General features: G+C 45.8%; 1 protein-coding gene across 4 annotated transcripts in view; it reads right to left on the bottom strand.

Moving 5' to 3' along the window:
- Positions 1 to 24,378, bottom strand: part of RtGEF (Rho-type guanine nucleotide exchange factor) — a 117,219-nt gene that overhangs the window by 22,974 nt on the left and 69,867 nt on the right. For 3 of the 4 annotated variants that reach the window (XM_045763026.2, XM_045762873.2, XM_045762947.2), the window contains exon 12: positions 17,214 to 17,303. In XM_045763026.2, coding sequence (XP_045618982.2) covers positions 17,214 to 17,303 — 90 coding nt within the window. Of the gene's footprint in view, positions 1 to 6,885; positions 7,240 to 17,213; positions 17,304 to 24,378 lie in introns of those variants that run through there. The other variant, XM_045763096.2, reaches the window with a different exon arrangement.

Here is a 24,378-nt window from a genome sequence, read left to right as displayed (position 1 = left end):
TTTCAGTTAAAAAATGGAATTTATAGAAATATTTTTTCGATGGACGAGAAAAGTAGGCTGTTATGCGGAATCGTAAGAAAAACCGGCGACGAGTTATCTCTAATCTAAAGCGCGAAAGTGTTAATAAGTTCCCTGGGTAGCATTTCCTTGGAAAGTTACCATTGGTTCCAGTTGTAATCATCCTTGGTACTCTGAGGTTCTGAGGAGGGACCATGAGGTTCTGGCTCATGGTCCCAGGTAGGCTAAGAATTCCATCGATTGACTGGTGCCACTGTTTAAAATATATGCACATTAGCCCAGTATAGCTCCGGGGAGCTGAAGGGGCTCTCCACAGAAAATTTAGCTTATTAATCATCCAGATTAGGAAATTTGTTGAATGTTTTCACAAAATATAATGAGAGTAAATTAAACAAGTACTGTACTTAATGCATCAGTATAATAAATTGATGATATTCACCAGCCTTTGCACATACCTGATTATTTTCCTGTTACACTCATTGGATTAGAATTAGAATGGACAGTATTATGTTCATGGGGGAAGAGTTAAAACAAAAGGGGTAAATGTAACCTGGATTTGCTACTCCTTTTCACTTAAATGTGGAAAAACTACATAGGATGAGTAACAGTAATTGTCTAATGATCAAATAATGATAACAATGTACAGTACTTAAGTTCAAGAATCATTCTGCATTATCACATTTAAGACTTATTTCATCTAATATTTTATATTGTATTTTTAATAGGTACTACCTATAGGAAGATATAGCACAGAACACTATATAAAAATATTCTAATTAATACTGATGTCCATAAATCATTTTAAATTGATTTCCACTACATGATAGTTTTTTGTATACAGCATCAGTATTATGTAACTGACTTCTTGTTTTAATTACTGCAGATAAAAATGTACATACACACATTCAATATAAAAATGAGATCTTTCTTGACAAAGAGTTTTGGAATTTTTAATACTATACATTTTATACAGTATGAATATTACACATATACAGTGGAACCTCGGTACTCAAACTGCCACCCCCCCTCCCCCAACTCAAACAATTCTGCACCCGAATGCTGTGTTCACAAACACGCGTCCCTGACATGTCAGTTTCACCGTACAGTAGTTGTCATTCCGTTCACAACCTATTACACTTTTCTCTTGGATACTTTTGATATTTTTAGTGTAAATAAGTTACCATGGCACATAAAAAAGCTAGTGATAAGAGCCAAGCAAAAAGAAAATTGGTTAGAACCACAATAGAAATGAAGAAAGAACTTTCACAGCATAATGTGAAAGTGGTGCCCGTGTCTGGCACACGGGCACATTGTTGTTGTGATTAACAATGCCCCTGTTCATCCTCCAGGCATGAAGGCCAAGTTGCTGCAGGAGTTTAACCTCATTACAATGAAGTTTTTTTAAGTGACCTCTGATACCCAGCTGAATTCTGGAAGAACTACTTTAACATCCTCCATTGCTTAAGCCTCATAGACAAAAACCTGTGGGAGAGTCTCTTACAGGACCATGAACTATGACTGGAGGAAATTGTAGAGAGATGCTGTAGCAGAAAGGGATTTTGAACGATTTGATACTGTTGTGGAGGATATTGTGTCTTTTGGCTTGGAGGTTAGTGCTAATGATGATGAGTTAGTGGAGGAGCACAGAGCAGAGCTCACCACAAAAGAACTGAAGGACCTTCACAGGAAGCAGCAACACACGGCAATTGAGGAGTTCTCTTCAGAGGATGAAGGTAGGATGTCCCTAGTTCTAAAAAAAATGTGCATAATGAGGGGTAAGTGCAAAGTTTTCTTGAAAAATATCAACCTGACAAAGCTGTGTCAAACCGTGTTAAAAACCTGTTGAATGACAATGCTGTCTTATGTTAGGAACAATTTAAACCGCATGCAAAAGCAATCATCATTGGACAAGTATCTTGTATGAAAAGCATCCAGTGAGTCTAATGAAGGAAACAGAAATAGAAAAAACCCAGAGTTGAACGTAATGAAACATCATTTTCTAGGCGAGCCTCGGAGGCTTCACGGAACTTGCCAGGCTGATATGTATGTATAAGACCATGGCATCAGTCAATTAGAGTTCTTGCCTACCGGGGACCACAAGCCAGAACCTGGCCCCCCTCAGAGGCATGAAGAGCATTGGCCTATGGCAACCCCCATGTGACTGGAAGCATTCCATGTCTGCCATCGAACAGGGTTTGGCACCCAGAAAGGTAAGCATAAAAAAGCAAACCCCCCACATGGTAAAAAAATTGTCACCTAAAATGAGAGGGAGGCAAAACCCCCCAAAATAAAACAAGCAAACCTCATCTCCGCCGTCGCACCGCTCATCCGTGCAAGGAGTTGGCGTCGACCGTCCATTCCGTGGACAGGAGAATGAACCAAGACACGCCGTCTGTTAGGATGTTGGAAACCCCTTGGACATGAACCACACGGAGAGCCAAACCCTGAGAATCCAGTAGATGGTCTCTTTGGAGACCATCCCCAAAGAGCCAAAGACTGAAGAGAACCCCCTCGGTTCAGGCAATGAATCACCGGAGTACTGATCGTCAAACCCCGAGCGAACTGCACCCTTTGAAGCGACAGCCAAATAGCTACAAACTCCCGAACAGTGCTGTGAGCCTGACATAAGGACGAAGCCCAATGCCACTGGCCAGCCTGGTGAGCACTGGCCACAAAGCCCCAGCTGAGAGACGAGGTATCCGTGAACACATCGAGTGAGGACTCGGATAGGCGCCACAGCACTGATCCCTGAAAAACCCGAAGAGGAAGCCAGCGATGCAGCAACAGACGCAAAGCCCCAGAATCCAAACCCAACGATTGCGAGACCGGTGGATAGGAGATCCTTGAAGGAACCAGAACAGCCGCCAAATCCAACCTGGCAGGTAAACCAGCGAAGTTCAGACTCCCGCACAACTGCTGGAGCAACCTGTCAAGTGACCCGGGAGCCCTCCAGAAGCAGGCAAAGTTGGGACTGCAGCCACAGCAACGATTCCGGAGGGAGAGACAAGGAAGCCATCCAAGAGTCCCACACAAGATCCAGCCAAGTCCAAACCCGGGATGGAACCAAATGGGATTTCCTCCAGTTCACCAGGATCCCGAACCCGGCGAGCTGGGAAAGAACCACACCTTTGCTGAGCAGACACGCAGACCGACTGGGAGCCCACACCAGCCAATTGTCGAGGTGGGCTAGAACCCGAACCCCTAACAGATGCAGACAGGTCACCACGACCCAGGTAAGATGCGTAAATACGCAAGGTGCCAGATTCTGGCCAAATGGAAGGCAACAAAAGTGGAAAGGACTGCCCTCACCACAAAACCTAACCAGTCCCTGAACCCTAGATGAATCGGGACATGCCAATACGCGTCCTGGAGGTCCAAACACCATCCAAGCATCTGGCTTTAAAAGAAGCCTGACCTTGGACATAGTGGTCATCCGAAAAGAGAGGCAAAAGATCCAGGGGTTCAGGCGGGGCAAATCCAGAATGAACCTCAAATCTGCACAGTCCCGTTTAGGGACCGGAAACAGGTGGGAACCCACCTGAGGGACAGGGTCATTTCGACCAAGCCCAAGCGTACCCACTCCGAGATGACCTGACAGAGTGCAGGGAACGAGGCCTACCCAGCTAGGTCTACCGAATCCTCTGCCTCTAAAGAAGAAAAGGCAGAGTCTAGGTAAAAGGCTGAGAAGAAGGGGGTATGCTGGTAACACCCAGAATCCTCGGTAAGAGGAGCAAGCTCGAATGCCTCCCTCGCCGACCCGGATGGGGCAGTCCCTGAAGCCGCCCAAGACTCATCTACCATCTAAACCCCACCCTGACTCCGAAACCCTCAGACGTTTGGGACCTGGGAGCAGGGGGGAAGGGGAAGAGCAGGACGAACAACACCAACAGGGAAAAGACTCGGGAGCTATGACGAAACCAATGTTGAAGCGATGAACACCCCCAAGTCCGGGCCTCTATAATCCAAGAAAGGCAGAATTGGGGCATCCGGGTGAGCAACCAACCTAGCGTGCTGCAGCAACCGATATCTAGCATGCAACGCTGAAGCCACCTGTATCCGAACATCAATATCAGAAGACTGGGTAATCTGGAGCATGAGCAAGGAACAAAACTCGCAAGACTCCTGGTCAAAGGTGTTATTGACTCAACAGGCAGCATGATGGAGGCAAAACTGGCGAGTGTCACCCTGAGACAAAGGAACACAGCAACCATCAAACTCACACTTAGCGAGTTGGAACCCAGAACACGCTTCCATAGGTCCAAATAACCCCAATGGGGTTTTCCAAGGTCCTCAGGTTGACTGCTAATGGAAGCCCAGACAAGGTATTGCTAATCGGTTTTGGGCCAAACTACCAAGAGAACTGATAAAAATGGAACCCCTACGACGTGTACAAGACAGGGGCCTAGCAGAGGGCCACTAATTCAGCAATAGGTGGATACAACCAAGGGGGCAGATCCCCCATCAGGCAAAACAAACAAAAAGAAAACCCTGCAAAAGCACAATGTCCCAAAGAAGAACAGAACCAGTCACTGTGTATAATGGGAGACAAGCTGCACAATACCTTGCGACCCTATCAGGGTCGGGCTACAGGGGCAGGGGCTACAACAGGGGCTACAACAATCCCAGCTGACCCCAAGGGCGAGCAATTGCCGAGCAGCAAAAGACCCCTACGAAATCTGTTCCTGAACGCCTTGTGGAAGATAACAACAAGTAGTAAGGGCAGTACCTACAGGGCGCTTAGGGAAGTCAGCCCTAAGTGCATGCAGCCCCAGTACTAATGAAGTACTCCTGGCTTGTGCACCATACACCACAAGGCACAGAACTGCAAGGAGTCAGAGGTCAGAGTCAACGACCGCCACAGTTAACATCAGCCGAGGAACTGACAGCTGGAGTGGGGGTCGAGGGGAGGAGGGTCTGCACGGATGAGTGGCACGACGGTGGGGGTGATGTTTGCTTGTTTTCGTTTTGTGAGCTTTGTCACCTTCTTGTTTTAGGTATCATTGTTTTACCACGTGGGGTTTGTTTTCTTATGCCTGCCTTTCTGAGTGCCAAACCCCAGTTGATGGCAGACATGGAATGCTTTTAAACACATAAGGGTTTCCATAGACCATTGCTTCTCGTGCCTCTCTGAGGAGGCCAGGTTCTGACTCGTGGTCCCCGGTAGGCAAGAACTCCATTCGACTAATGCCACGGTCTGATACATACATATCAGCCCGGTAAGCTCCAGCGAGCCATAGGGGCTCCCCACAGAAAATAGAGAGATCCCCCAGAAGCACAACTACCATAATTTATTTATTACATTACTATATTTATTTCTTGTGGTCTGAAATGGATTAATCCAATTTACATTATTCCTTATGAGAATTTTTTTCAGTACTCGAACAGATCGGCACTCTACCTGACTTCAGGAAGTAATCAAGTTTCAGTACGGAGGTTCCATTGTATGTATATATACAGTATATATTATATATATGCCAACAAGCTTGAATGGTCCCCAAGCCAATATGCATCTGAAAACTCCACACCCCAGAAGGATTCGAACCCAGACAGCCAGGAGCACTATGCATCATGGCGCATATATATATTATATGTGTGTGTGTGTGTGTGTGTGTGTGTGTGTGTGTGTGTATGTATATTATATATATATATATTATATTATATATATATATATATATATATATATATATATATATATATATATATATATATATATATATATATATATATATATATATATATATATATATATATATATATATATATATATATATATATATATATATATATATATATATATATATATATATATATATATATATATATATATATATATATATATATATATATATGTATGTTGTACCTAGTAGCCATAACGCAGTACTCGGCCTACTGTGCAAGGCTCGATTTGCCTAATAAGCCAAGTTTTCCTGAATATATATATATATATTTATTTTTTTTCTTATGAAATGATAAAGCTATCCATTTCATTATGTATGAGTTTATATTTTTTAATTTGAGTTAAAACTAATGTAGATATATGACCGAACCTAACCAACCCTACCTAACCTATCTGAACCTAACCTAAACTAACATAAGTAAATAATTTATGTTCTTAATATAATATAATAATAATAATTTAAATAAACCAATTAGAAACTTTTTGTGGAAAATAAAGAAAATCACTTGGCCTATTAGGCAAATCGGACCTTGCTTAGTAGGCCGAGAAGTGCGTTCTGGCTACTAGGTATGACATAAATACATTACATATATATGTTGTAACTAGTAACCAGAACAAAGTACTCGGCCTGCTATGCAAGGCCTGATTTGCCTAATAAGCCAAGTTTTCCTGAACTTATATATTTTTCTAATTTTTGTTTTCTTATGAAATGATAAAGCTTTTCATTTCATTATCTATGACTTTAGTTTTAACTCAAATTTAAAAAAAATAACGTAGATATATGACCAAACCTAATCAACCCTACCTAACCTAACCTAACCTATCTTAATCTAACCTAAACTAACTCAACTAAGTCAATAGTTTATGTTTTTAATATAATATCATAATAATATTTCAAAAAACCAAATGGAAACAATTTTGTTAAAATAAAGAAAATCAATCGGCTTATTAGGCAAATCGGGCCTTGCATAGTAGGCCGAGAAGTGCATTCTGGGTACTAGGTATGACACATATAATATATATATATTATATGTGTCATACATATTATTATATATATATAATGTATAATACACACACACACACACACACACACACACACACACACACACACACACACACACACACACACACATACATTTACATTCATCCTAATACAACACACTTTGAATCTACATTACAAATTCAAGTACTGTACTATAATTGCATTATCTTTAGAGATAATATATACTGTATCTATAAAATGTTTATGTAAAATTCTATTATTTTCCATTTCATCTTTTCTTAAGTCACAATGTGCTGCAAACATCTTTGTACAGCACTCTCTTAAGTAGATAAAGAATCTCAACAATCAAAGTCAATGTTTTTCTTGATAGCCTTTATGGCCAGGCCACAGCACCAGTTGGACCGCTGGCCCTTGTTCAGCCGAAGTTCTCCAAACGGGGAAAGTGAGGGAGGAGAGTAGGGAGGCTGTTGATGCTGATGCTGGCTGACTCGGCAGTCCAGCCCCCCACTGCCACATGTGCGACTCACCTGGCCCAAGTCAACTGAGTCCACGGAAGGAATGAAAAAGAGAGGAGAAGACATGACAGAAAGAACAAGACCAACCACCATTAAGACATTTCCAAGGGAAGGTGACAAATTAAAAAAAAATAAACATATGCAAAACTAAACCTCTATATCCAAAGTAACTGGGTACCTGTATCTTAAATGATATCCCTACTGTTGGACAAGGTGGTCCATGTAGATTTTGAAACTACAATTCCAAAAATTTTCCTATATGCTAACACTTTTTACAAACACATTTCTCAATGCTTCTACAGCACTTCAAATCCATTCATAAAATTTATTTTACTACTCCTTCAGACTCTCTTCGTCAAAACAAATTTCCTTGTGGTAAATACATTGCAGATTCCTATTCTACCACTTTCATTGTTTAATGTATTTGTAAATTTAAAAATAAAATTCATTTCTACATCTTACATTATAATATTCTATTATTGCAAGTAGTTTTATTACTTTACACCTATACTGTATTTAATTTTCATACCACAAAGCATGTACATTTTGTGCTCGCCATTTACCTCACTGTCACTTTCCTTATAGCACTACCTAATTTTCCTTACATCTTAGCTAATTTTCTGGAAAATTTGAACTTTTACGAAGGTGAAACCATGCCTTTAGATTTGCACAAGGCCTCAGAGACACACACACTGACCTATCAGAAGTCAAGACCAGAATCTGGTTGCTTAATTTTAAGTGCATACCAATCAGTATCTATAAATGAGTGAGATCAAGCACTTTATGCCCAACCTATTATATTTTTATAAATGGTGCACTATTTACTTCTCTCAACATTAAAGTTTCATCAACTACTTTCTTACAGTTAAGAATGGAATTAAATTTAACAACCTCTTCCTTCAATGCATTTAACTTGCAGACCACCCACACAGTGAACAAAATTTCCTTACATCTTTACAAATACATTACGTGTCCAGCTTCCACCGCTCTTCCCTTGTCCTACCTTCTTTAAATTTAAATAGGCTTCCTTTGTCTGGTTGATACCTGGTTGAGATTATTGAGATTATTCCCAAAACCTTTACATGTTGCTTTCCTACTATGGGCAAATTTGATTGCATTTTGTACCCTGTATTATGTTTAAGGTTCTCATTTTTACCATGTCTGAGTACCTGGAATTTATCGCTGTTAAACATCACTTCCACATTGTCTATTCACTTAATCCTTAGACAGCGACTATGGAGAAATGGTTATACCCGCCTATGCACAACAAACCAGCGTTGAATGTAATGAAACGCCATTTTCTAGGCGAGACCCAGAGGCTCCCTGGAGTTATCTAGGTTGATATGGATATATTCGACTTTGGCATCAGTCAGTGCGAGTGGAGTTCTTAGGCCTACCGAGGATCACGAGCCAGAACCTGGCCCCTTCAGAGAGGCATGAAGAGCAGTGGCCTATAGAATTGCACAAGTGATTTGGAGCATTCTATGTCTGCCATCAACCGGATCAGGCACCCAGAAAGGTAAGCATCCCAAAAAAAAAAAAAAAACTATTCTGGTTGAAACTACTACTGAAAGTTAAACGAGTGGACAGAACTCCCCAAAGACAAACGACCAAATGATCATATCACCACGTGCCGTGCCGCTGTCTGTGCAGCTCTCCCCTCCCAGGGACGGAGAAGGGGGAGCCCCAGACCCATGGGGCTACCCACACCCAAGTTCTGAGGCTGGATGTGAAAAACACACGAAAAACCAACCAGAGGGAGAGAGGGTTGCCAGGGAGCCTCTGAGTCTCGCCCAGAAAATGGCGTTTCATTACATTCAACGCTGGTTTTTATAGGGGGCAGCCCCTTCGTCTCCCCGGAGCTACTTACCAAAAGATTAAAAACAAGGAGGGACTTACCCAGGAGGCTGTCGGCACTCGCCCCTCAACGTAAAGTCGAGACAGCTGGCTGCAACCACCAACCCAAAGCGACACAGGCCCGACTAGGCCCACTAACATTGACCAGGTAGCGCGCAGCCAGGACCTTATTCGACCACCAAAAACCCTGCGCCCGAATGTCAGCCCAAGACATGTTACCAAAGACAGCAGCAATAGCAGCAAACTTACGAACGTCATGGGCACAGGAATAGACCACAGACGAGCTAGACCAAATAACCCTGTGGACAACCTGGGAGACCCCGAACCCTGGAACAGGGAAGCAGGGAAACCGGATCAACCCAAAGCACGTCCCCGGCCACAGAAGCCATGGGGCGCAAATAATAGCAGAGAGCCGCAACCAGACACACCACATGATGCACCCCCGGCCTGACCAATGAAGCATCAACAGCCCAAGGAACCCTCCAAACAGCAGCCGTCTCACAATTTGCCAGAAAAGAAGGAGATGGCTGCAAACAAACAAACAAACCTATCACCAGAGCAAAAAGAGCAGAAACCCCTGCACCGGAGGAGAGCATGAAGCTCCCCAACCCAACCCCCAGAGGCCAAGCAACAGAAAGAGAGCCTTGGAGAGAGAATCCTGAACCGAAGGGGCCACAACAAATCGAGGGTAAGATAGATAAGAGAGAACCCTGTCCAACGACCAGGACTCAGGCGGTGCATGAGCAGGCCGGAGGTGAAACAACGCCCAAGACAGCTTAAGAAACGGCACAGAAGGAACATCGATGCTGAAAGCAAGCTGCAGCAGCTCCGCCAGCATGGGCACGATACGAGGCGACAGTATTCGGCATAAGATGACGGTCCTGAAATAGCCATGAGAGAAAGGACAAGACCACCCTAACAGAAAGTGAGGTACACCTATGAAGAGTCAAACAGAAATGGAAGGACTGCCAGGAAACATCATACTGCCGCCGAGACAAAGCACGCACATGGGACACCATTAACGAAGTCACCTGATCACCATACAGATGGTGATAGACTCTAGTAAAAAATACCAGACGCAAAGACTCAAGGAGAAGATCAAACCAGCCACATAATGGACCGGACCGATCAGATGAATAAGGCGGAGCCGCGGGAAAACCTCTGGGTTCGAACACCGAGCAAGCAGCACCTGAAACCAAGGCTGGGCCAGCCACCAAGGAGCGAAGAGGACTACTCTTCCCTGATAAGTCTCCAAGTAAGCAAGGACCTGGAGCAATAGCAGAACCGGGGGTAAAAGGTACAAGTAACCCCACCTTGACCAGTCTTGCTGAGAAGCATTAATCCTGATGGCCTCGCAGTTGGGGAAGGTCGCCACATATACCGAAAGAGGCTTCAACCACGCTGACGCAAAAAAGTCCACCTCCAGGAGCCTGTACTTCTGGCAGAGCCAACTGAATGAGTCGGTGTCAACCATTCATTCCGAGGAAGCAGTCCAAGAGTTCCACACAAAACCCAGCCAAGTCCGAATCTGAGAGGGAACCAGATGGGACCTCCTCCAGTTCACCAGGAACCCGAACCCAGCGAGCTGGGAAAGAACCAGATCCCCGGCGGGCAGACACGCAGACTGGCTGGGAGCCCAGACCAGCCAGTTGTTGAGGAAGGCCAGCACCCGAAGACCTAAGAGATGCAGACAGGCCACCACGACCCGTGTAAGGTGTGTGAACATGCGAGGTGCCAGGTTCAACTCGAATGGAAGACAACGAAAGCGGTAACCGAGACTCCCCACAACAAAACCGCGCTGGTTCCTGAACCCCGGATGAATTGGGACGAGCCAATACGCGTCCGAAGGTCCAGAGACACCATCCAAGTGCCCAACTCCAACAGAAGCCGGACCTGGGTGGTCATCCGAAAAGAGGGGCAAAAGACCCAGGGGTTCAGACGGGACAAGTCCAGACTGAACGAGGTCTGCACAGTCCTGTTTCGGGATATGGAACAGGCGAGGAAACCCACCTGAGGGACAAGGTCATTTCGACCGTGCCCAAGCGTACCCACTCCAAGATGACCTGACAGATTGCAGGAGAAGAGGCCTGCCCCCACCAGCCCCGAACCCACCCGAAGGAGGAGGGGCCACTCAACGCCACCTTAAGCCCTTGGAAACGACCCAAAAAGCCCACGAATCGTGAGACCAGGCGTGACCGAACAGCGCACGCCTCCCCTCCATCGCCCCATCAATGGGGCGAACAGCGAAAGGGCTGACACCCCTTGTGAGAATCAGACTTATGCACAGAGCGATCACTGCACAGACGAGACGAAGACGGGTCCGTAGGCGGCACTGCCCCAAAAACCAACACCACCGGCCTACCACAATGAGAGGAACCCCAAGCCCAGGCACAACTCATCTGGGAGGCACCCCCACCCCCAAGACCCCCGAAGGACCAACAAGTCCGACATCAGATGACAACTAGAAGAGGTTGCCTGCAGAAGGCGATGAGTCACAATAACGTGGCTAAAGTATGTTGACCAGACCACACACTAGAAGGTGAAAGGACGACGACGTTTCGGTCCGTCCTGGACCATTCTCAAGTTCATTCTCAAGTCAAGGAATCGACTTGAGAATGGTCCAGGATGGACCGAAATGTCGTCGTCCCTTCACCTTCTAGTGTGTGGTCTGGTCAACTTGCCTGCAGAAACTGCCCAACCGCAGACTCCGCAAACAGCAAGGGACAATAAGGTGACGAAAACTTAAGAGCCAAGGGGCCCAAGCAGATTCCAACGAGGAAACGAGCACCACCTGCTGACACGCAAGATGTGGAGCGAAAAACTGCGACATCATATCCCGCAGGATCAGCGCGAACAGCTTCAGCAGTGCAGATGATGCATGTGCTGCCAAGATCAAGGCACCAGACCCAGGAATGGCCCCAAGGGCCTTCACATCTTCCTGAAGCCAATCCGAAGACAGCTCCTGGATTGAAAAGACTCGGAAGACCGAATCCAGCAGGCAACGAACGCGCATGTCCTCAGCCACCAATGCAGCCGAAAGGGAGGGAACCTGCATGTGAAGCTGCACCATGCCAACATCCCACATAAGGGCAGGGGTGAATAAACATGCACTGAGATGCTCAAAGTCGCCTCCCAGGTAAACCTGGACCACCGTCAATGCCTCGCACCACTTAAGCGTGCGGGTACGACAAAGAGTACTCCAAGCATCCAATGACAACACAGGGCAGTCCTCTAGCCAGGACAACTCCGGAACCTCATAACGAATGCAGTATGGAGACGAAGACCCAAACCTGAAGGAAGATGGATCCATTATAGAGGCATAGTCTGGGTTGCACAGGAGGTAAGCCGCACTGGCCGCTCGCATCTCAGTAGGCGACACGCAGGAACACGGAACCGAACCAGGGGAGGGGCTGACACAAAATCCATCTCGTACGCAGAGGGGTGGGGGAGAAAACCACCACTCCTTGTAACAGAAAGCCACGCTCAGAGAGTAGGAAAACCCAGGCGGGGTCCAATGGGGTTCAAGGCCCCCAAGTCAACCCCTCCCCAATCCCGAGAACCTCCACACCAAGACCTGGAGCCGAGTCGTCCTCCAAAGCCCCGGCCTCACAAGAAAAAGCCGGGGCAGCCAGAAAGGCAGGAAGGAAAGGGGGCGGCCCACTGGTCAGACACTGTTGCCATGGCTGGAGGAACCGACTTAAATGCTTCTGTTGCCCCCACTCCCGGAAGGGGCAACCCCCGAAACTACATGTCTCAGAACCTTCTATACCCTGCTCCGACCCCGAAGCCCTCAGACACTTGGCTTCCTCAGAGCCCCTGATGCCCCCCTCAGAGCCGAAGCACTATGACCAGAATGAACCAAAGCTGGGGAAGAGCAAGAGGGTGCGGAACTGATGAAAGGCCGAAGCAACCAACACCCCCAAGTCCGGATCTCTACAAGTAAAACAGGGCAGCCTCGGGGCTTCCGGGGTAGCAATCAACCGAGTGCGTTGCAGCAACCTATATCTAGCATGCAATGCCTGAGCCACCTGCACTCGGATAGTTATCAGTGGACTGGGTGAACTGAGTCACAAACAAGCAGCAAAACTTGCAGAAGTCTGGATCGAAGGTATCACCGACCCAATAGGCAGCATGACGGAGACAAAAAGAGTGAGACTCATCCCTGAGACAAGGGAAAAGAGCAACCCTCAAACTCGCACAAGGCGAGAGGGGACCCAGGGGTCGCATCCATCAGACCCATGTGCCCCCTGCAGGGTTTCCCAGGGCCCTTAGACTGGTATCGCTAAGGGTAAGCCCAGGAGAAGGTACTGTGAATTGGCACCCAAGTCTACCAATCAAACTGCTAAAAGCTGAAGATTACTCCCAGTTCACCCACCTCCCTGAAGACAGCACTAGGATACAAAGCACAGCACCGAGAACAAGAAACAGGAGCTGAAGTCACACGACCAATCCTCAAACACATCAACCGAGAACTGGGGTGTGGGTAGCCGGCGCGAGGGGTCTGGGGCTCCCCCTTCCCCCCCTCCTGGGGAGGAGGGAGCTGCTCAGACAGCGCGTGGCACACGGTGACGTCATGCTCGTTTGCTTGTTTTACTTTGAGGAGTTCTGTCCACTCGTTTGACTTTTAGTAGTAGTTTCAACCAGAATAGGGGTTTGTTTTGGGATGCTTACCTTTCTGGGTGCCTGACCCAGTTGATGGCAGACATAGAATGCTCCAAATCACATGTGCATTTCTATAGGCCACTGCTCCTTGTGCCTCTCTGAGGGGGCTAGGTTCTGGCTCGTGGTCCTCGGTAGGCCTAAGAACTCCATTCACACTGACTGATACCAAAGTCTAATGTTGTATATCCATATCAGCCTGGATAAGCTTCCAGGAGCCGAAGGGGCGTCCCCAGAAAAAATATTTCCAAATAAATTTATTAAAGAATTTGCTATGTTCCCTATAGTGCCCTCTCTTAAAATAAAATCTGTCAATTACAGGTATTTCAATTTCACTATTCTCTTCTAGATTATATCACATAGCATATCTGATTTCCAACAAGACATGGTCACTCTTTCCCAAGGGAGGAAGGTACTGAATGTCAAATCTCTCTCCTTCTTTTTTAATAAATATTAAATCCAGTATTGATGGAACATCCCCTTCTTTAATTTTTGTGGCCTGCTTGAAGTGTTAATACATAAATATCTCCAGAATGAGATTTACAAATCTGCTTGTCTAAATTACCTAATTTTTTGCTTCATTTAAGCAAAAATGAAGCAAAATTTTTTACTCCCAGCCTATTGCTTTCAAGATAAAGTCCCCCCAGTACCAACAATCATGATTTATTTTTATCTGCTCTTACTACACACACTCTGATGACCATTATGAGGCCTGCTCATTTGTCATCCAGTTCCACCTTTGTCCATGTGTTGCTTGCTGGTGGGCTGTAGGCATTTACAATTATCAGTTTATCCTCCCGATTCCAAACCTGCAATGCCATTATGTCAAGTTCGCGTGGGTTGTCGATTATTAACTCTCTTACCTTTATTGTTCATTCGCCAGCACAGCCACACCTCCACCCTTCCTAGTTTTCCTGTCATGTCTCCAAGCTGATTAGCCCCTTGAAAATACCTCATTTAAAATATTTTCTTCAAGTTTCATCTCTGATAGTGCGACAATATATGGGACCTTAAGCTGATTTATGTCTTTTAGCTCCAGTAATTTTCTCTCTCTATGCATGCCACTCTATGTTGGTACATACAATTTTCAGGAACCTGTTTCCTTTCCCTTTGTCCTTTACTTCCCCTTCCTCTAATGATTTTGCTGCTTTGTTTTATGTATCATTTCACAGGCTTTCCAGTTCCAATCACTTTGTAGAAAATAAAATTTTGTTTTCTTCATTTCTATTTCCATTTAGACATTTTGCTTCATAGAGGTTTAGTTTGAGTTTTTCTCTGTTTTCTTTTAGAGGTTTCATCTTAATAACCAAAGTTTCCCATCCTCATCATGCAAGCAGTTACCTGGTACAGAATTCCTAATCACTTCCATCATTTGTTTCTCTCCATTAAGTGTTACCCCTTATAGGGCGATTCTAGTCTTTTCCATATTTTCATACACTCCTAAACTCCCAGAACCCCATCAAGCAGGTAACAAGCTGGTAAAATCACTGCCATTTTCCTTTATTGTAAAGCCTTTTCCTAAACCTACTATTTTCTCAATAATTTTTTCCTCTTCTGCTGTTCTTTCTATCCTAGATGGTATTTCCTTTTTCAGACCCTCAAAAATTATTATGGACTTCTTTCATCAGTGTTTTGTACTAATTTACTTTTGGTTACCAGTCGTTTCCTAATGTTTGCCAAATATGTGCTTCTTGTTTGTCATGTCTGGTTTTGACTTGCTTATCATTTCTGGTGTTTTAACCAAACACACTTTCTTGATCGTCTCTTTCTCTTTTACAACTTGAATATACGTTTCTTTTCTTTCCTCTTTGAACTTTTCTAGTTCTTTATTAACCTCCTCTATGCGAGTTGTCAATGAAATTTCTCCTTGCATATCCTTACTTAACTCCATGATAGCCTGTACGGTTCCTTTGAGTTGTTCACCATGTGAGTTCATTTTCTTGTTAATTTATTCAAATTCACCACTCTTTACTTTCCATGCTTCATTTTCTTTCACTAGTTCCTTGATTTGTCCCTTGATTTGTCCCTCTTGATTCTTTACCTTATCAGTCAAGCTGGTCATTTCCTTACCTTGCTGGAAAATACTTACTTGTAAATTACAGTATTCAATCTTGAGACCGTCATTTTCTTGTTCCAATTTAATTACTTTTCTTTATAATTCTTTAGCAAGTCCTCAATAATCACTAACCTGAAAAGAAAACCTCCTTTCATTATATCTTGTACCAAGAATCCTTTGAAACATTCATTTGTTGGTGTGTTGTCCTTCCCCATCGTGGCAGCCATCTTTGGTTGTTGACATTCTTCTGTTTTGAAATATTAACTTTACCTATCCAGATTTTTCACTCACTTTTACTGATTTCTTATATCTTAGTTACTTTTTAAATTCTCTATACCTTCATGTATCCTGGGACACCACTTGCAGCTCTCAATCTGTTCAAAATACTTAGGGCAATTTATATTCCTGGAGCCTGCTGCAGGGTGTATGCATGTGCCCACATGTGTTAGAGAAATATACTGTATGTAGTAGACATAATAGAAGAAAAATAGATTTGTTAGAAAGGCAGTGTCCAAGAACTAATAGCTCGATTCTACAGGCACAAATAGTAAATACACAACTAACTTAGATTGTTATTAATACATTTGTAAATGTTTTCATATGAATATGTGTAGAGCTAAGTACAGTAATCTGTCCTAATAAAACAACAATAAAACTTGGTCATGATTTTCAGTTGGTCACAAGGAGATTTGAGCTTATCTGTCAGTTCTTACCTATTGGTGACAATGAAGGAGTGAGATCTAGCTCTTTATTCTTGGCCCTAGCTCTAGTGAGGTCTGAATTAATGAGTTGTTATAGTACAGTATTGTGAACCCTTTACTGACTAGGCCAGCAGCTACATGAAAAATTTGGGTCTTGCTCACTAGGGATGAAAGAAACAGTATAATCAGGATGATAACCCCCAATATCACTACAACTTAAATAGTATTCACAACTGGTATATTGTATTAATACTACAACAAGAAATTAGAAAATTCACTAGGACTACAAGTGGACGCGAACCTACGACCCCAGCATTGCCAGTCGCGTACTCTACCACTAGACCATCGCTGACTTGAAAAAGTCATACAACCAGATGCCTACTGAAATTACAGGAAGTCTGGATTTGCTGGGATCATAGGTTCATGCCCAACTATAGTCCCACTGGATTTTCTCATTAATATATATCATGTTAATGTGATTTCTGTGTGTTTATAACAAGAAATCATATATAAAATACTGCCAACCTAAAATGTAAAATAGGCCCATATACAGGGTAGTCGAGATTATGTTTCAGTTGCAGTGTACAGTACCTGAAAAATACTTGTCTGTCGGAATACAAGTGAAAATCAGATGTGCTGAAATTAAATACTGTAGCTCTAGATGAGAGAGCTATCATTGGTGAGAACATTAGTTTCAATATGACTAATAACCATATTAAAGACTTACTGGAGTTGACGGTATAACGGGTTTTGGCACTGGTGCAGTAAGCTTCAATCACTCGCAGTATCAGTGCATCATCCTCATGCCACTTGTCATCTGAAAACAGGCATTTATATTGTAATAATATTACCATGTGAAGATTAATAATCTATTATTCCAATGATTAAATCCAATACTTAATATAAACTGGCCTTTAATGTAATAAAACACCAATTATTGGGCAAGCCCCAGAGGCTTCCTGAAGCTATCATACACTGATCAGTGTCATACTATTAGATGCCATCAGTCGTGGAGTTCTATTGGTCTACTGGGGACCACAAGCCAGGACCTGGCACCCTCAGTGAGGTGCAGGGCACAATGGCCTATGACCACTTTACATTTAAAGTTCATCATTATTGCCACCAACCGGGGAAGGCAACCAGAAAGATAGGAGAACTAAAACAGACTACTTCATGGTTAAAAATAGGACTGCAGCCCCAGAATTACCCAAGGAACTCCCTCAACAATGAAAACAAGCAAAGGTTCGTGAAACTAGCATGCACTAGTTTGCCCCACCTCCCACCTCATTTGGGGAGAGGAGAAAGATGTACCAGCTTACCCTGCCTGCCCTGCCATTAGTTCTATAATGATGAAACACAGTGATGCCCCTGTGGGAAGGGTGGGAGTCAGGGAGCCTCTAGGGCTCATCCAAAAATTGGCTTGTCATTACATTCAATGCTGGTTTTCTGGGAAAAGCTCCATCGGTTATTTGAAGCTAACTACCCATGTTGAAGGCAATAAGGGCACTTACTAGTGAGGAGGCAGCACCACAGTAATCAGCTTGAAAACAAAACCGTTGGCCGCAACACACTACCCAAGTCAACACAAGGCCGCTGAGGACCTAGAACAGAGGTCTGTTTGACCTCCAAAAGCCCTGCACCCAAAGATAGGCCTAAGACAAATTAGGGAACACTGACATCAGAACAACATATGTAGAGACATCATAGGCATGAAAGTAGACCAAAGGCTGGCTAGACTAAATTACACTACAGACAACCAGAGAAATACGAACTCGGAACAGGGAACCAGGGAAACCGGATCAACCAATATGAACCCACTGAGGCAGAACCGGTGACATGAAGGTAGCACAGCCCGTCCTCCAAACAAAGACCCAAAAGTGATTCCATGCACCTGCTAAACCCCCTGTTTATGAATGAAAAACGGTTTACACACACGACTCACAACTGCTGACATTCGAACACTTCCAGAACACTTCCAGTGTTGTGGTTGTTCGAACCACAACACTGCAACTGCTTCACCCACTTACTACAAATAGAAAGAATCTCCAGCAGAACCTAAATATCTAACCTAACCTATACCTATATATATGCACAATACGCTAATATGTTATAATATTAATTTATATTTGAGAAAATTACTATTTTGAATGAACAGCAAGTTAAAATTGGTGAATGCATCTGTGGGGTCAACTGCTGGATGTAATGGACTTGAGTCGAAGATGGGTCTGGTAGCGGCATAAAACCGCCACCGGACAAAGCTCATAATGCACGCCTGGCTAACCAACCAAGCATCCACAACTAAAGGATCCCTCTGGATGCCTGCCAACTCATCCTTCTCCGAAAAAGAAGGAACTGGCTGCAACCGAACAAAGTGCTCACTAGGGCCAAAGGAACAAAAACCCCCTGGCACTATAGAAGAGCATGAAGCTAACCAACCTGACAACCAGAGGCCAAAGAAAGCAAAAACCAGCGTTGAATATAATGAAACGCCATTTTCTGGGCGAGTCCCGGAGGCTCCCCGGAGCTTCCAGGGCTCCCCACAGAAATACCACCTTCAAAAAAACAATATCGGATTGAAGAAACCACTGTAAAATGAGCAGAGGAGAGAAAAGAAAGACCCACTGTCCAGAGACCAGACAGGCTCAGGCAGCGCATGAGCAGGCTGGAGGTAAAACAAAGCACGAGAAAGCTTACGAAACAGAGCCGAAGAAGTGTCAACCCAGAAAGCAAGATGGAGCGGCTCCACCAACACCACACGAGAAGAGGTGACAGTATTCAGCATGAAATGCTGAATGAAAAACAGCCAACAAAGAAAGGTCAAAACAACCCACATATAAATCAAAAAGCAATGACAAAGGGAGAGAAAAAATTGAGAACACAAAACAGCCCAAAACCAAACCATTGAGAATGAGCAACAAGGAAGAAACATCGACATGCTGATGTGTTAACACTTTTGCTGCCCGATCATGCATATTCCGTCACAGAACCAAAATTCGGTGTGTGTGTGTGATGATACAAATGGAGTTTAAAAATCTATAAAACTTCCATTTATTGTCTGAATACTATGGGATTTGTTTTAAAATGCACGCAACGTGTTCCCATTCTCTCTTTACCCCATGTGACATCCTGACCCTACGGTGTGGGTGCCCACCTACGCTGGAGGCTCACTGTTCTCGTGACCTCGCTCATAACAGCTGCGGGCTCCCCTTGAGTAAAAAAAACAGCGTCGAATGTAATGAAATGCCATTTTCTGGGTGAGTCCCGGAGGCTCCCCGAAGCTATCCAAGCTGATAGGGATAGTCCTAACTTTTGGGATCAGTCGATGTGGGTGGAGTTCTAGGCCTACCGGGGACCACGGCCAGAACCTGGCCCCCTCAGAGAGGCACGAGGAGCAATGGCCTATAGAATGCACATGTGATTGTGAACCATTCTATATCTGCCATCGACTGGGACAGGCACCCAGAAAGGTAAGCGACCCAAAACAAACATTTATTCTGGTGAAAACAATAAAAATAGACGAGTGTCTATTTTTGGAGTGGATAGAAAAGCAAGCATGACGTCACACAAGCCGCGCCACGCTGCACGTCTGCGCAGCTCCCCCCACCCTCCCCGGGAAGGGGATAGGGGAGCCCTAGACCCCCGCACCTGGCAATCCACACAACAGTTCTTTGGCTGATGGGAATATGGCTTGGTTGTTGTAGATCCAGCTCCGGATTTTTGTTGTGCTGTTCCTCTGTTCAGTACTGCTCTTCCGTGGTTTGCGAAGCTGGGAGTAATATTCACAGGTACTGCATGTACTTATGGTCACCTTCCACGAGTGCCCTGTACGCACCGCCCTATGGGCTTTGGGTTCCCTTCCCCAAGTTACCTTGGGTCTACCTCTGTTGATCTTTTGCTGCTTGGTGATTGACCACCCCAAGAGTTTTGGGGGGGTTTCCTCCCTCGTTTGCCTTGAGGTAAGTGGTAGTTATTGCACTAGTAGGGGCGCAGAGTATTGCGCAGCTAGCTCTCACCTATAACAGCGGCCGGCTCTGTTCCCTCTGGGTACACTGTCCTCTTGCAAGGTTTTTCTTTTCTTTTTGCTTTTTCTTGGTGGGGGGTCTGTCTGCCTTGGTGTTCCTTCCCCCATTATACTAGGGTTGTTTGTGTTTGATGATATCCCCTGCTTCGCCCTTGTGAGTGGACACGTCCCACCATTGCTAATGGTGGGTTCACCATTAGCAATGTTGATTGGTAGCTTAGGAGCCGGTTAGCAGAACCCTGCCTGGGATAACCCTCAGCAGATCCAGTCTAGGGGCCCTGGGAAACCCCGCGGGGGCACTCAGGGTCCAATGGATGTGATCCCCTGAGTCACCTCTCGTTTTTTGCTACTTTGAGGGGTTGCTCTGTCCCCTTGTTTCAGGGTGATGCTCATTCTTTTGCCTCCGTCATGCTGCCTGTTGGGTCGGTGACACATTCGACAAGGAGTCCTGCGAGCTTTGTTGCTTGTTTGTGACTTGGTTCACCCAATCTGATGATGATATTATTCGGGTGCAGGCGGCTTGAGAGTTGCACAATAAGTTTAGGTTGTTGCTGCGCACTAGGTTGGTTGCTTCCCCTGATGCCCCGATGGTGCCCTGTTTTGGTTATAGGGACCTGGACTTGGGGGTGTTGGTTGCTTCGGCCTTCATTCTGTCCGCGCCCCCTCGTTCTTTCCCTGCTGTGGTTCATTCGGCTCCCCCCTCCTGCTTCCGGCTCCTAAGCATCTGAGGGCTTCGGGGTCGGGACAGGGTTTAGAGATTTCTGAGACTCTGGCAGGTTCGGGGGTTGCCCATTTTGGGGTGGTTGCAGAGGCATTTGAGTCAGTTCCTCCAGCCGTAGCTACCGGGTCTGACCAGTGGGCCCATCCTCTTCCTGCTATTCTGGCTGCTCCGGACAACTGAAGGTGAAGGCAATAGTGGTGTTGCAACATTGTTGCCAGTAGATGTGCTCTCATTGTCATGTACATCAGTAGCATGTGTGATATTATTTTGCAAAGGTCAATTCTTAGGCTGAATGTACAGTAGTGACAAAATGACTACTTCGTGGAAGTGGAATAATGTGAGTTTCTTTGTATCTGTTGTGTAGTAATTGTATAACAAAAAAACAGCGTTGAATGTAATGAAACGCCATTTTCTGGGTGAGTCCCGGAGGCTCCTCGGAGCTATCCAGGCTGAATGGATATGTATAACTTTCTGGCATCAGTCAAAGTGCTTGGAGTTCTTGCCTACCGGGGACCACGAGCCAGAACCTGGCCCCCTCAGAGAGGCACGAGGAGCAATGGCCTATAGAAACCCCCCTGTGGTGGGGAGCATTCTATGTCTGCCATTAACCAGGATAGGCACCCAGAAAGGTATGTGCCCCAAAACAAACCCCTATTCTGGTGAAAATATTGCTACCGAAAACTGAACGATTGGACAGAACTCCAAACAAAATTATCAAACTAGCATGACGTCATCACATCGCCGCGCCGCTGTCTGGCAAGCTTCCCCCCTCCCTGGAAGGGGGAAGGGGAAGCCCCAGACCATCCATCCAATGGCGATCCAACTGGCAGTTCTTAGGCTGGATGTCAAAATATGCGAAAAACTCCGCTGACCAGAGGGAGGGAGGGATGCCGGGGAACCTCTGGGACTCACCCAGAAAATGGCGTTTCATTACATTCAACGCTGGTTTTCTTGGAGGAACCCCACTGGCTCCCCGGAGCTACCTCACCACAGATAAGGAAAATAGGGAAGGATCCGGGAGGCGGACGCCACGCGCCTAACCTAAAATAACCAGACCACAGACGAAACAAAGACCCAGACTGACCCGAACCCCAGAACAGGAATGAGGGAAGAAAGAGAATGTGGTATACCAAAACACGTCCACGACCCCAGAGAACAGCGAAAAACCACAACCAAACAACAAAGGAAGCACCCCTGGCCTGACCAATCAAGCAGCAGCCCAAGGACCAAAACTAGTAGAAGAAAGAAAATAGACCACCCGGGACAACGACCAGGATGGCACCGGAAACACAAGAGCAGGCCAGATTCGAAAAAATACCCAAGACAGCAAGTGGAACGTAGCAGAAGGAACAACAACCCTGAACGCAAGCTGGAGCAGCTCCGCCAGCACCACCCAAGACGAGGCAACAGTACACGGACCCAGATGACGGTCCTGAAACAACCCTGAAGGGAAGACGAGCCAACCCTTTCAGAGACTAATGGACCCCTCACAGTGATAAGAAAACCGGAAGGACTGCCAGAAAAACACACACTGCCCCCGAGATGAAGCACACAGGTGGGAGACCAACAACGAAGCCACCAGTGCCCACACAAACGACGAGAAACTAGAGACAAAAACCCAAGACGCGAAAACTCGATGGAAAGAACGAAGAGACCCCCACCCCAAAGTCCGGACCCCAACAACCAAAATGGGGCAGCCTCGGGGCATCTGGGGCCGCAACCAACCTAGAGCGTTGTAGCAACCTACCCTTGCATGCAACGCCGCAGTCCCCTGCACCCGCATATCATGACCAGAGGCCTGGGTGAACAAGAGCACGCACAGACAACACCCGTCGTATGACTCCGAGTCATAAGAAACAATGACCGAACAGGCAGCATGGCGGAGGCACAACCGGTGAGTGTCACCCCGAGACAAGGGGACAGATCAACCGTCAAACTCGCAAAATGCGAGGGGGGACTCGGAGGACACATCCATAAGACCACGTAGCCCTCATGGGGTTTTCCAGGGGCCCTTAGTCCTTGGTTACATGCTAAGGGAAGCCCAGGCAAGGTACTGCGAACGGCGCCCAAATCTAACCATACAAACTTCTAAAAGCTGAACCCCCCGGGACATGTCCACTCACGGGGGCCAAGCGGGGAGGACAACCAACAGAAAATATCTAAAGAACTCACCTAGAACAGTAAAAGGGGGGGACCATAAAGACAGACCCCTCCCCCCACCAGGCAAACACAAAAACAAAAGAAAAACCCAGCAAGAGGACAATGTACCCAGGCGGAACAGAGTCGGCCGCTGTTATTGGTGAAAACTAGCTGTGCAGCACCCTGCACCCCTACCAGTGACGAAAACCACCACCTATCCAGACACAAACAAGGGCAACAAAATTCCAACCGACTCCAAGGGCAGCCCTTTACCAAGCAGTAAGGAGTAAGGACACAGCGGAGGTAGAACCCAAGGTGACTTGTGGAAGGTGGCCCCAAGCCCCAAGGGCAGTACTTGCAGGGTACCTAGGGGAGAGAGCCCTAGGAGCATGCAGCCCGAGTACCGTGGAATCTCACTCCTGGCTCACACCCCACTGGTAGAGAGTGTCCACACCACAAGGCACAGAACTGAGAAAAACCGGAGCCAGAGGCACTCGACTGGCCAGTAATTCCATCAGCCAAGAACTGCCAGTTGGATCGCTGGCACGGATTGTCTGGGGCTCCCCCTTCCCTCTCCCGGGGAGGGGGGTTGCGCAAACGGCGGCGTGGCGAATTGATGACTGTCATGCTAGTTTGATAATTTTGTTTGGGGAGTTCTGTCCACTCGTTCAGTTTTCAGTAGCAATATTTTCACCAGAATAATGGTTTGTTTTGATGGCAGACATAGAATGCTCCCAACCACAGGGAGGGGGGTTTCTATAGGCCATTGCTCCTCGTGCCTCTCTGAGGGGGCCAGGTTCTGGCTCGTCATCCCCGGTAGGCAAGAACTCCAAGCACTTTGACTGATGCCAGAAAGTTATACATATCCATTCAGCCTGGATAGCTCTGGAGAGCCGACGGGGCTCTTCCCAGGAAAGCATTATGGATAGCCATTTGCAGAAAGAAGAATGTCATTTTCTTCATCTACTTGTGACTTGTCTGTGTGAATTGATAATATTTTACCATTTGGTT

The sequence above is a fragment of the Procambarus clarkii genome, chromosome 1 (genome assembly GCF_040958095.1).
Source record: "Procambarus clarkii isolate CNS0578487 chromosome 1, FALCON_Pclarkii_2.0, whole genome shotgun sequence".
NCBI lineage: Eukaryota > Metazoa > Arthropoda > Malacostraca > Decapoda > Cambaridae > Procambarus > Procambarus clarkii.
The sequence above is the reverse complement of the archived record's forward strand: the minus strand, read 5'-3'. Positions and strand labels throughout refer to the sequence as shown.